The sequence below is a fragment of the Micromys minutus genome, assembly GCF_963924665.1.
Source record: "Micromys minutus genome assembly, chromosome: 19".
In the NCBI taxonomy this organism is placed as follows: Eukaryota; Metazoa; Chordata; class Mammalia; order Rodentia; family Muridae; genus Micromys; species Micromys minutus.
In genome coordinates, this window is record NC_137954.1 from 15984195 (window position 1) to 15996674 (window position 12480).

The 12480-nt window shown below is 38.2% G+C and overlaps 1 protein-coding gene across 2 annotated transcripts in view; it reads left to right on the top strand.

Moving 5' to 3' along the window:
• Positions 1 to 12236, top strand: part of CREB1 (cAMP responsive element binding protein 1) — a 60130-nt gene extending 47894 nt beyond the window's left edge. For both annotated transcript variants that reach the window (XM_080933388.1, XM_080933387.1), the window contains one exon: positions 11026 to 12236. In XM_080933388.1, the coding sequence (XP_080789514.1) occupies positions 11026 to 11170 (145 nt within the window). In that variant the 3' untranslated portion in view covers positions 11171 to 12236. The remainder of the gene's footprint in view (positions 1 to 11025) is intronic.
• Positions 12237 to 12480: the final 244 nt, after the last annotated feature.

Genomic DNA, 12480 nt, shown 5'->3' on the forward strand with positions numbered 1-12480 from the left:
AGGTAACAGGGGCAGAAGGTCTAGATTACATAGAGAGACCCTGTCTTCAAAAACCACCATAAGAAGGACCCTTTACTAACCATTCCTACGCATCTTCTCAGTCCAATCAGTTTGAGAAGCAAGATTGGGTATGCTTCTTCTGGTTTTAATTTTCTATTACAGAGCATTCTTCACCAGTCTTTTGTTCCTTATATATATGCCCTCTAGAAAACATATAATTAATACATTGCCTAATTAAGTAGATCAGGGATTAGCAAACTGTGTAACCATGGATCAAATCTTGCTTAGAATCAGTTTCATTTATCTTTGTCCATTGATGAGCTCATAGCAACAAACAAAGTAAAATGTTTACTATCAGCTATTTCATAGAAAAATTTTGTCTTCTGATTTTTTTTTTAAAAGATAGATGTCTTGTGTGTGTGTGTGCAGGTCCTCCTTAAATATGTTTATAAATGAATGTGAAGGCTAGAGCTTGGCAACAGGTGTCTTCCTGTATCATTCTTCACCTTAGTGTTTAGACAGGTTCTCTTACTGGCCCAGAACTCACTGATTGGATAGACTTGACTGGCCAATAAGCTTGGGAGATCTGCCTGTTTCCACCTGCCCAACATAAGAATTATAAACCAATGTTTGCATTCATCCATAGCTTTTACGTGGGTATGGGGGCAGGCAGTCTAAATTCAAATTCTCATGGTCACATAGCAGGCATTTTATTGATTGAGCCATATCCCAATCCTAGACTATCCAATCTTTTGACATTACAACATGACATTGTAATGTTCAGATGTGTTGGTATACATTCATAACTACCCTGGGACACAAGCAGCCTATGGGTCATAGGTTGGACAGACATCTGTTACAGAATATTTAAAAACAATTGGAAAAGTTTAATATGTTTACCTTTTAGCTCTCTCCCCCCCCACCACCCCATGATTTAGGCTGATATATTTTTTTTCCCTTAAAAACAATTATGTTTATTTCTTTCCGGCTTTGAGAAAATATTTGATCACATTTAAGATAGTTTTGCCTCCCTTTTGTTCTGTCCTCAGTTTTACCTTTGATTCCCAGAATACTATGTTACATTTCTTCCGTTTCTCTACTCTTTTACTCCATCACATTTATCCTTATCATTAATTTTGAAAATGACTTAATAGCTGTTTTACTTAGGGTTTTATTGCTGTGAGCAGACACCATGACCAGGGCAACTCTTACAAGGACAACATTTAATTGAGGCTGGCTTACAGGTTCAGTCCATTATCATCATGGAGGGAACATGGCAGCAACCAGGCAAGCATCATGTAAGAGGAGCTGAGAGTTCTACATTTTCATCTGAAGGCTGCTGGCAGAATACTGGCTCTTGGAAAAGGGTATTAAAAGCACACACCTACTCCAACAAGGCCACACCTCCCAACGGTGCCACTTCTTGGGCTAAGCATATATAAACCATTACAATAGCATTTCAAATAGTTTTTTGTCTGAGATTTCATTTCACAATGTTAGAGACTATGACAGCCCTTGGTTATTTTCCTCTTGTTTTTCAGTATATGTAATTTCTACAGTCCTGTCTTCAACTCTCACTTCTGTTTATAAGATGAAATCAGAGGTATTTTTATCCCTGTTACTGTTAGGTACTGCCTTACTGCTGAGCTGGCCCTCTGGTACACATAGCATGTATCTTTTATGAGACACTGGCCTATGTTATCATAGTTATCTGTGTTTTCTATTAGACATTTCCAACATCTGGGTCATAGTTGATGAATATGTTTGCTTATTTAAATCTGTCTAGTAATTTAAAGTCAGAATACCAGGTCATTTCTTTAAGCCTCGAAGCAGGCACATTTTCTCCTATGTGGAAGGAGGTCATTGCTACTGTCTAGTGAAGGAGTTAGACTGTTCTGTTAGGGTCACTGTCACTTCATTACAGAACAGTGGAATATGGAGAACTTCAGGAGTGTGCAAAACTAGCTTGTTTTTAGGGTAAGGAACAATTTCCAGAGCATTAGCTGTTTGATTTAATTTGGTATCATCTTTCTAAGGGCTTACATAAGGGTTTGTATTTAGGGCTATTTTCCAGGAGTGTCTGTTCTGATTAAGGCTCAGTCTTAGGCATTTATCTCTCTCTTAGTCTCAAGATTATGAAACTTCTCTAAGAGCTGGGCCACCCTGTTTCTCTCAGCTACAGTGAATGCTCGAGTAAGGCCTGTAATGTTGACCTTTCCTTAATTTCTTTAAACCTTCCTCAGCCAGGGTATGGTGGGCTCCTGTAATCCTAGCACTCAGGCCAGAGGACTGAAATTTTGAGGCCAACCAGGTCTACTCAGCAAGACTCTTGAGACAGAAGAACAGGCTGTTGTGCACATAACACATCCATTTCTTGTTTCTCCCACCCAGCTGCATGTCTATACCACATAGGACTCTTAGGACTCTATCTACATCCTTTCCTTACTGCCTGATGGGGTTCCTAGAGAAGAAAAGAACAAGAACATGCAAATTGCTACCGTCCTCATGCTCTTCAGAGGTTAAAACTACCGTTCTCAGCAGATACCACTTAAAGTGAAATGATAAAACACATTTACTGTTATCTAGTTGTCTCTATCCCAAGTAAGGATGTGTTTTGATCTCCTTAAATTTAAGTAACCTTCTCCATTGCATAATTTGCAAGGGAGACACATACACATACATACATACACCTGCTTCTATTACAAATGATGGCCTGTAGAATTGCGGTTTTTCATGTTTTAAAAAACTAGAATATTTTTACTTTTTTACTGCTAGGGTTATTGAACAATAGAGAAATGTTTTGAATTTATGAGTTTGTTTTGAAAAATAAATTTTTATTCTAATAATTTGTTAAGATTTTTTAAATGTACAGTTCAGGAATAGTATATATATTCCCATCATGGTTTAACAGAGTGCCAGAACATTTTTATCTTTCAAAACACTCAATGTGATGGTCATGCCTATAATGCATGTAGACACTACCCACTTAACTGAGGTAGATTTGCTGTGAGTTTGAGACCAACCCAAGCTATGTAGTAAGTTCCATGCTAATCTTGAGATAGGATGTAGAGTGAGATCCTATCATCCTATCTCAAAACAAGAACTCCCAAACCTCCTCTGTATTAAACAATTCCCCGCTACCCCCATTCCTATCTTTTGGCAGACACATCAGTCCTCCTATAAAATTTTACTCTTGCCACCTTAGAAGTAGAATTCTACAGTTTTGTCTTTTATGAGTAGCTTACTTCCCAAAGCAGTGTCCACTTTATAGCACATACCATAGTTTTCTTCATAAGGCCAAGTAACATTTTATTGTATATAAGCACCTTGATTTCTTCATCCGTTTGTCAAGGGACACTTGGATTGCTTTTGTATGTCTTGACTCTTGTGAATAGTGCTATAGACACAGCTGTACAAAGATTTCCTTAAGAGAAATATATGAGATTGATGAGTTGTTGCTTAATTCTGTTCCTAATGCCACACATACACCCCATTCTGTTTAGTCAGCCTTGGCAGAAATTGGACCTTTTGTAAATGCTATGCATTCTACAGGTTTGCTCAGATGTAGCAACTTATATTGTCAATTGTAGGTAAAGCTGCTAGCCTCTGTACATCCTTTCAGTTAACAGTGTCTTATGGTAGTGATTATCAATTTTAGTATAGCTGTCCTAATAGCTGTGAAGTTCTATCTTGTGGTTTTGGTTTACATCTACCTAGTTATTGATATTGAGCACCTTTTCATGTACCTATTAGCTATCTGTATATCATCTGAGCCTGTGCTAAAATTTTGTGTGTGCATTCGTGTGAGTGCATGTAACCCTTTGCTTGATGTCAGGTATCTTCTCCAGTCATTTTTCACCCTGCTTTTTTGTGAAAAGGTTTCTCATTGAACCTGGAGCTTGACGGTTAGCTTGACTGGCTACCTGGCAAGCCCCAGGGACCTGCCTGTCACTGTTTCCTTTCCACTGGGATTACAGGCACACACCCTGCACCTATGGGGGTCATATTTATGTAGCAAGTGTTTTACCAACAGAGCCATCTTCCTAGCCCAGTGCTTATTTTTTAAACTGGTTATTTTGTCAAATTGTAATTATTATTAATTAGTCATCATTATTAAAAATATTCTCATTTTAGTCTGCCTTTTTATTATTTTATCTTTAAATGTCTTTTAAAATGTGATGAAATCCCTGTTGTCTGTTTTGATTGTTTACAGTGTTGTACACAAGAAATCACTGCTAAGACAAACTTGAGAACTATTTTGTTGTAAAAGTCTTATACATTTAGGTCTTATATTTAGATTTTGAGTTAAATTTTGTACATTGTAAACTTACTTCATTATTTTACCTGTGGATATTCAGCTTTCCTAGCAGCATGTATTTGTTTTTACTCTTTGAATGTAGTGTTACTGTGGTATGTGCACACTTGCATGTGCATTTGTGTGCTCAGGACTTTCCTTTAACTGCTGTTTAACTTGTTCTTAATATTGATTTATAAGTGCATTGCTTGCATGGATTTATTGTTATAATGTGTATAAGTGTATTAATTGCATATTAACTGCAAGCATAGTGTGTGTAGTGTCCATAGAAGCCAGAAAAGAGTGTCAGATCCTCTGGAGCTGGAATAAATAAGCACCATGTCGGAGCTGGGAATAAAACCCAGGTCCTTCGCAAGAGCAGCAAGTGCTTCTGACCACTGCGCCATTTGTCTGGCGCCTCCAACACTGATTGTGGCGTTGTTGTTGTTCTCCCTTTTACTGAAATGGATGTTTCTCTCAGATAATATATTCTGATTAGTTTTCCTCCCTCTACTCCTGCCCACTTCCACTCCCTTTCTGACTCTCATTACAACACAAACAGGATTATGAGGGATTGTAGTAGAATAAAATATAAGATTAAAAAAATAGGAGAATTGGGGCTGGAGAGATGGCTCAGTGGTCAAGAGCACTGACTACACTGCCAGAGGTCCTGAGTTCAAATCCCAGCAACCACATAGTGGCTCACAACCATCTGTAATGGGATCCAATGCCCTCTTCTGGTGTGTCTGAAGACAGCAACAGTGTACTCATAACATAAAAGAATAAATAAATATTTTTTTAAAAAAATAGGAGAATTGGACAAAACAAACAGAAGGGGGAAAGCCCAAGAAAAGGCACAAGAAATCCCCTCATTCACACAATCAGGATTTCTGTAAAATCACTAAGCTGGAAGCCATAACATATATGCAGAGGGCCTGGAACATACGCAGACCCTGTGCATGTGGTGTCAATCTATGAATTCATTTGTATGTTGTCCTGTTGTTAGAGGGCCTTGGTCTCCTAGTGCCCTCAGTCCCCTCTGGTTCTTACACTCTTTCTGCCTCTCCATCTTCTGCAGGGTTCCCTGAACTCTGAGAGGAGAGAGTTGATAAAAATATCCCAATTAGGAATGAGTGGTCCAAGGTCTGTCACTGCATATTCTCTGCTGTGGGTCGTCTCTGTATTTGTTACCTTCTGCTGCAGGAAGTAGCTCCTCTGATGCTGGCTGAGCAAGGCACTGATCTATGAGTGTAGTTAAATGCTATTATTTTGTTGCTACTTGTTTTAAAAAAGAACAGTAGTGTTTGGATTTACTCTAGGTTTCTGAGCCATCTAGTCTCAGATTTATGTTGACTCAAGGAGTGGACCTTAAGTCAAATCAGATACTGGTTGGTTACTCCCACAGGATTTGTGCCACCATTGTTCTAGCATATCTCATAGGCAGGACACCATTGTAGTTAGGAAGGTTGTGGCTCTTTTGATGTTGTTTCTTCTTTGGTTGCTTACAGAGTACCTTCCTGTACAAAAGATGTTAGAATATACCCAGTAGGCATCAGCTTGACTTTTTTTTTCTCAATATTTCTTTGAATTAATTAAACAACTTTATTTTAAAAAACAGAGATAAATGCACATATTTTAAAAGCATTTTTGCATAAAACTATGAATATATTTTTTTCAGTACTTGATTTTTTTTAAAGGTTTGATAGTATGCATTAAAATCTTACTAGTTACAATGAGCATAAAGTACATATAAAACAAAAGGTAACATTGAAATAGTCAGAGTCAGCTTGACTTCTTCATAGTCAGTGAATGAGTAGTGTAGATGTTGGTTTCATCAGTGAATTACTACTGTCAGTTTGTGGAGAGCAGGGCCAATGGACTGAGTTGTTTGGGGTATTCCTATGGGGACCACTTTAGCCAACAAGTCAGATGTAACCCAATTCCTGTACTGGAGGCTTTATTTAGTGACATTGTCCAGGTGGGGTTCTGTCTGTCTCAGTAATTGGCAGTTTCATGTACATTACCTTCATATATGTATTTTAGGAAGCTTCAACTATATTCAGTTTCTGTACTACTCAAATAGCCCATAAACTTAGCTGTCTCTCTTCTCCTCTCCCCACTTGATATTTCTGTTCCAGCCCTGCCACATACACACATTGGCGCACACATACCTCTCCATCCATCATAAGTTACTCTGTTATGCTTCCCATATGAGATTTATTTGTCCCCTGCACACACAGTCCCTTACTTCCATACCAGGCTGCTGTGGTTTTATGGATTATACCTTAGTTATCATTGACTTAATAGCTAGTATCTATATATAAGGGGATATTTATATTTCTGGGATGTCTTACTCAGGATGAATTTTTTTCTACTTCCATCCATTTACTTGTGAATTTCTTTTTTTCTTTTTTTTAAGGGCTGAGTAATAGTTATAAACATGTCACATTTCCTTTATCAGTTCTTCTGTTGATGAACATCTAGGCCATTTCCAGTGTCTGGCTATTAGGAATAGAGCTGAAATGAACATGGTTGAGCAAGTGTCTCTGGTAGGATGACGTGTCCTTTGGGTATATGTCCAAGAGTGATACGTCTGGATCTGGAGGTAGATGGATTCTCATCTTCCTAAGGAAACACCACACTGATTTCCACAATGACTGGGCAAGTTTGCACTCTCATCAGCACTGGGTGGGTGCTTCCTTTACTCCACATCTCCACCAGCATAAGCTGCTGCTTCTTTTATTTAATCTTAGCCATTCTGACAGGAGTAAAATGAAATCTCAGTGTGGCTTTGATTTGCATTTCACTGAGGATGTTGGACATGTCTTTAAGTGTTTCTCACTTGACTTTTTTTGAGAATTCTCTCTATCTATACTCTCTCTATATCACCCCATGCCCTTTTTTGTTTTGTTGTTTTTGGTTTTCTTTGGTTTTTCAAGACTAGTTTTTCTCTGTAGCCCTGGCTATCCCAAAATTCACTGGGTAGATCAGGCTGGCCTTGAACTCAAGAGATCTGCCTGCCCTTGCCTCCAAAGTACTGGATTTAAAGGTGTGTGCCACCATCACTCAGACCCCATTTCTTGGTTGTTACTCGTTTTCTTGATACCTAGGTTTGTTTTTTTTTTTTTTTTTTTTTTTTTTTTTCATTATTGGATGTATAGCTGGTAAAAAAAAAATCTTTCCGCGTTCTGTAAGTTGCCTTTCTGTCTGAATGATGGTATCCTTTTGGTGGTCACAAGCTTTTCCATTCATGAGGTCCCATTTATAAATTATTAGTCTTAGTGCTAATGTGTTTGTTTTGAAAGTCTTTACCTGTGCCAGTAAGTTCAAGGCTCTTCTTCACGTTCTCCTAATCAGGTTCAGTGTGTTGGATTTTATATTAAGGCCTTTGATCATTTAGAGCTGAGTTTGTGCAGGGTGAGAATATGGATTCTTCTGCATGTAGGTCTAGTTTGATTGGCACCATTGTTGAAGATGTCTTTGTTTCAGTGTGTATTCATCATTAATTGGGTATCCATAGATGTGTGGATTTATGTCTGAGTCTTTGAGTTGTTTTGATTAGTGTGTCTATTCCATGGCATTACCATGCTGTTTTTATTAGTATAGATCTGTAGTACGGGATGGCATCAGGGATAGCAAGACCTCCCGTAGTTCATTTATTATTCAGGGTTTTCTGTGTCTCCATATGAAGCTGAAAATTCTCCTTTCAAATTCTGTGGAGATTTGTTTGGAATTTTAATGTGGATATTGCTTTTGCTGTGGTGGCCATTTTTACTGTATTAATCCTACCTATCCATGAGCATGGGACATCTTTCCATCTTCTGATATCTTCAGTTTCTTTCTTAATATCTTAAAGTTTTTATTATATAAGTTTTTCAGTTACTTGGGTAGCTACCCCAAGATATTTTATATTACGTAAGGCTGTTGTGAAAGATGTATCCTTGATTTCTTTTCAGTCCATTTGTCTAGAAGAGTTACTGATTTTTGTGAGTTAATTTTTGTACCCACCAGCTTTGCTGAAAGTTCTCAACTATAGGAGTTTCCTGGTTGATTTTTTTTTAAATCACTTTAAGTATACCATCATACCATCTCCAAGTAAAGATACTTTGGCTTTTCTTTTCTTATTTGTATCCCCTTGATCTCCTTCAGTTGTCTTATTGCTCTAGCTAAATTCAAGTACTATATTGAATAGATATGGAGCAAGTGGACAGCTTTATCTTGTACCTGATTTAGTAGAATTGCTTTGAGTTTCTCCATTTAAATTGATACTGCCTTTATTATATTGAGGTATATCCCTTGTAATCCTGATCTCTTCGGCACTTTGTGAAGAGGTGTTGGATATTTTATCAAAGGCCTTTTCTGCATCTAATGAAAATATTTTGTGATTTTTTTTTTTTGTTTGTTTTTTGGTTTGTTTATATGATGGATTACATTTATGTTGAGCCATCCTTGAATCTCTGGAATGAAGCCTAATTGATCAGGGTTAATGATCTCTTTGATGTATTTGTGGATTCAGTTTGCAAATATTTTATTGAGAATTTTTGCATTTATGTTTATCATGGGAAATTGGTCTGTAATTCTCTTTCTTTGTTTGGTCTTTTTGTGGTTTGGATATCAGGACCCAAATAAAAAGACTTGGACAATGATTCTGTTTTGTAGAGTGTTGTGAGAATTATTGGCATTAAATCTCTGAAAGTTTGATAGAATTCTATATACTAAAACCATCTGATTTTGGTGTTTTGGTTTGGTTTGGTTTTTAGATTTTTACAATTTTACAACGGTTTCTAAGTATGTCCTTATAACTCTCTGGATTCCCTTGAGTCTGTTGTTATGCCCCATTTTCATTTTTAACTTTGTTAATTTAGATATTATCTCTCTACCCTGTAGTTTGTCAACTAAGGGTTTGTCAACTTTTAATGATTTTTCTCAAAGGACCAACCCCGTTTCATTGATTCTTTGTTGCTATTTTAATGATTTTGGCCTTGAGTTTTACTAATTTTTTCCCTCTACTCCTTTGAGGTGTGTAGTGAAAATTCTGGAATTTTTGGTTTCTTTGACAAAAATTAAAAAAAAAAACATAGAAATATTTTTGTTCTAATCCCAGGTGTGGCGATACGGGGCTGCTTTAGACTGTCCACAGCAAGCAATGATTTGCTTCGTGCTCTAGCAGAGGCACGATTTTTTGCCAACTACAGATAGTTTCTGTGACTGTGTGATGTTTGGAATTTCCTCCTGTGAGTATTTTGTTCCCCATTCTAAGAAGGACTGAAACATTCACACTTTGGTCTTCCTTTTTCTTGGGCATTTATAGCTTTTGGGCTAATAATGTTTTTATCTGTAGATTTTCCTCAGCTTGGGTTTCCTTTATGGATTCTGTTCCCACTTTCAGGTTCTGAGCTGTTTTATCCCTTCCATTCCATTGCTTGTTTGGGACTTCATGGGTGTCTTTAGGGGATTCCTTCATTTCTTCTTTAAGGCCCTGTATCACATTGGGAAGGCTGTGTTAAAGTCTTTTTCTTATGTTTCAGCTATGTCACAATAGTCCAGCCCTGCTCTGGTAGGTTTGCTGGATAGGTTTGGATCCATTGTCCTGGCTGTTACTATTTTTATGCTGACATCTAGGCATCTGGTTTGAGAAGAATGTAATTCTAGATCTTGATGTCTGATCTGTTTGTTGTAAGGGTGATTTATTCCTTGGTTTCTGTTGCCCTCTGGTTCCTAGGAGAGTGTGGTTGTTATGTTGCCTAGTAGGAAATTCTTATGGGATCTGACACATAGTTGATGTAGGATGGTCCTAGAGGTGGGGTGTTCAGGGAGGAGCAAAGCAGGGTGTTCCACAGGATCTGCTTAGACTCCTAGGAATGACCCAGAGTGAGAAGTCACAAGAAGTAATCTACAGAGTAGGGGTGAGACTGGGAACTAGACTTGGAGGAATGCAGGGAGAGGTGAGGAGATGGAGACAGGAGGGAAACAGAGGCCTCAGAGGTGACCTGCCGCATAGCTAGGGATTGGATTTGGAGGAGAGGAAGTGTAGGTGAAGATCGGAAATGAGTCTACCTGTGTCCCTGGTCAGTGGCATGTGGATTCCTAGGGAATTCCTGTTGGAGTTGGGGTCTGGGGTAAGGCATTGAGTTGGAGAAGGAGGTTAGCAGGAAACCTCTGCAGGTGTTCTGCTGCAGAGCTGGGGATTGGATAGGGAGGGGGAAGGAGATCTGCAGTTAACCTACATACTTCCCACCAACCTTCCGTTTTTAGTCTTTCATTAAATCTGGAGCTCAAGGATTGAGCTAGGCTTTCTGGCCAGTTCATTACATGGATCACGCTCCCTTCTGTCCAGCACAGTGTTGGCTTTTGTCAGAGTGCTAAGCATAGGAACCTAGTCCACTGCTAGTGCATCTGGCACTTTGCCTGCTGGGCCATTTTTAGGTAGCTGAAAGAATGTTTTCTACATAGTGCGTGTGCACGTGTATGCAAGCAGGCGAATAAAGAAAAATTAAGTTCTCACTTTCAACTATGTGGGATTCAGGGGTTGAACTCAGGTTGTTCAGCTGAGCAACAAGGGGCATTACCCACATGCCATCTCATCAGGCAACCTCAGCATCACTTACTGAGGTTTACTGTATGGTAATACTGAACATCTGTCTTCTCAGCTGTTTCTCTAGGAAACATTCTGTCCTGAGTTAGTGAAATGGAATTTATGAACATAAATGTTTTGTGTTTTTCATTTTTAGGGAAGCAGCAAGAGAATGTCGTAGAAAGAAGAAAGAGTATGTGAAATGTTTAGAGAACAGAGTGGCAGTGCTTGAGAACCAAAACAAAACATTGATTGAGGAGCTAAAAGCACTTAAGGACCTTTACTGCCACAAGTCAGATTAATTTGGGATTTAAATTTTCACCTGTTACGGTGGAAAATGGACTATGGATTGGCCACAACCAGAAAGACAAATAAACATTTATTTTCTAAACATTTCTTTTTTTCTATGCGCAAAACTGCCTGAAAGCAACTACAGAATTTCATTCATTTCTGCTTTTGCATTAAACTGTGAATGTTCCAACAACTACTTCCACTTCTGCCCGCAAGAGATGTGCAGCGCCAGGAATCACGAGGAGACTTCTGCCCTTCATTTCCACCGCCCTCCAGAAGTAATCATTTGCTTATTTGTAAATTGTTGGGGGAAAACAAGGAAAATGAAATCTTGGCTTTCTTATTTTTGTTTTAGGTTTTTTTTTTTTTTTTCTTTTTCTTTTTAATGATTTCAAGGTTTGTGCTGAGCTTCATGATTGCCTTAGGGACAATTACTCGGCCTCCTGAGCTGAAGTAGTGTGTGGGACACATGAGGAAAGTAAGGTGCGATGAAGAAGTATTGATTGCCAAATTGATGTTCTTACACTTTCATTGTGAATTATGTAAAGCTATTAAAGACATCCTTTAAATAAGGATCTTAGTATGGTGTTGAGGAGTAAACTTTCTGTATGCTCTTTTCTTCAGTACTGATGAGTTGTCCTTGTCCTGAGAAGCATTCGGTATTAGCTTCAGCCCTCCATAGGGCAGTTGCTTCTTAATTCAGTCCTGTGTGTTCAGCAGTTTGAATACATTAAAAGAAGTAACCAGCTGAGTGGAAAGCACGTCATTAGACTTGGAGTTAAAAATCATAGTATAAAGCTTGTTCTGATTAGTACCAAGTCTTAGTGAACAGGTGCTGGCCAGGAAGGCAACTCCTTGAGGTATATAATAAGGTTTTTAATAAATAAAAACTTTGTCCTTGCTTTCAAAGTCCTTATACTCTCACTTGTTTACCTGAAAGGCTATTTCTAATTCCCTGGTGTTTATGCTGTGCAACCAACAGGAACATTTTCCAGATGTCCAAGCAGGGTGCTTGCCCTTAGAGAGCACTAAGTTGACAGCCTTTTCTATATTCACACTTTGATCTGAAAATCTCTCAGATTTTTTTTTAATCAAATAAGTTGCAATGATGTGATTCTAGAACATTGTGTCAACTGCACACATGAAAGTAATTTTCTTCAGGTATTGGAGTGTGTACTATGGTACAATATTTGGCAAAATACTTTTTTGTTTCCTCCCCAAAAAAGGTGGTACTGCTTTAACTATCCAAAAGTTGTTCTGTTTCTTCTAAGGACGCTGCCTATTTAAATCTAAACTCAGTCTGCATTTATGTGTAGCGCTG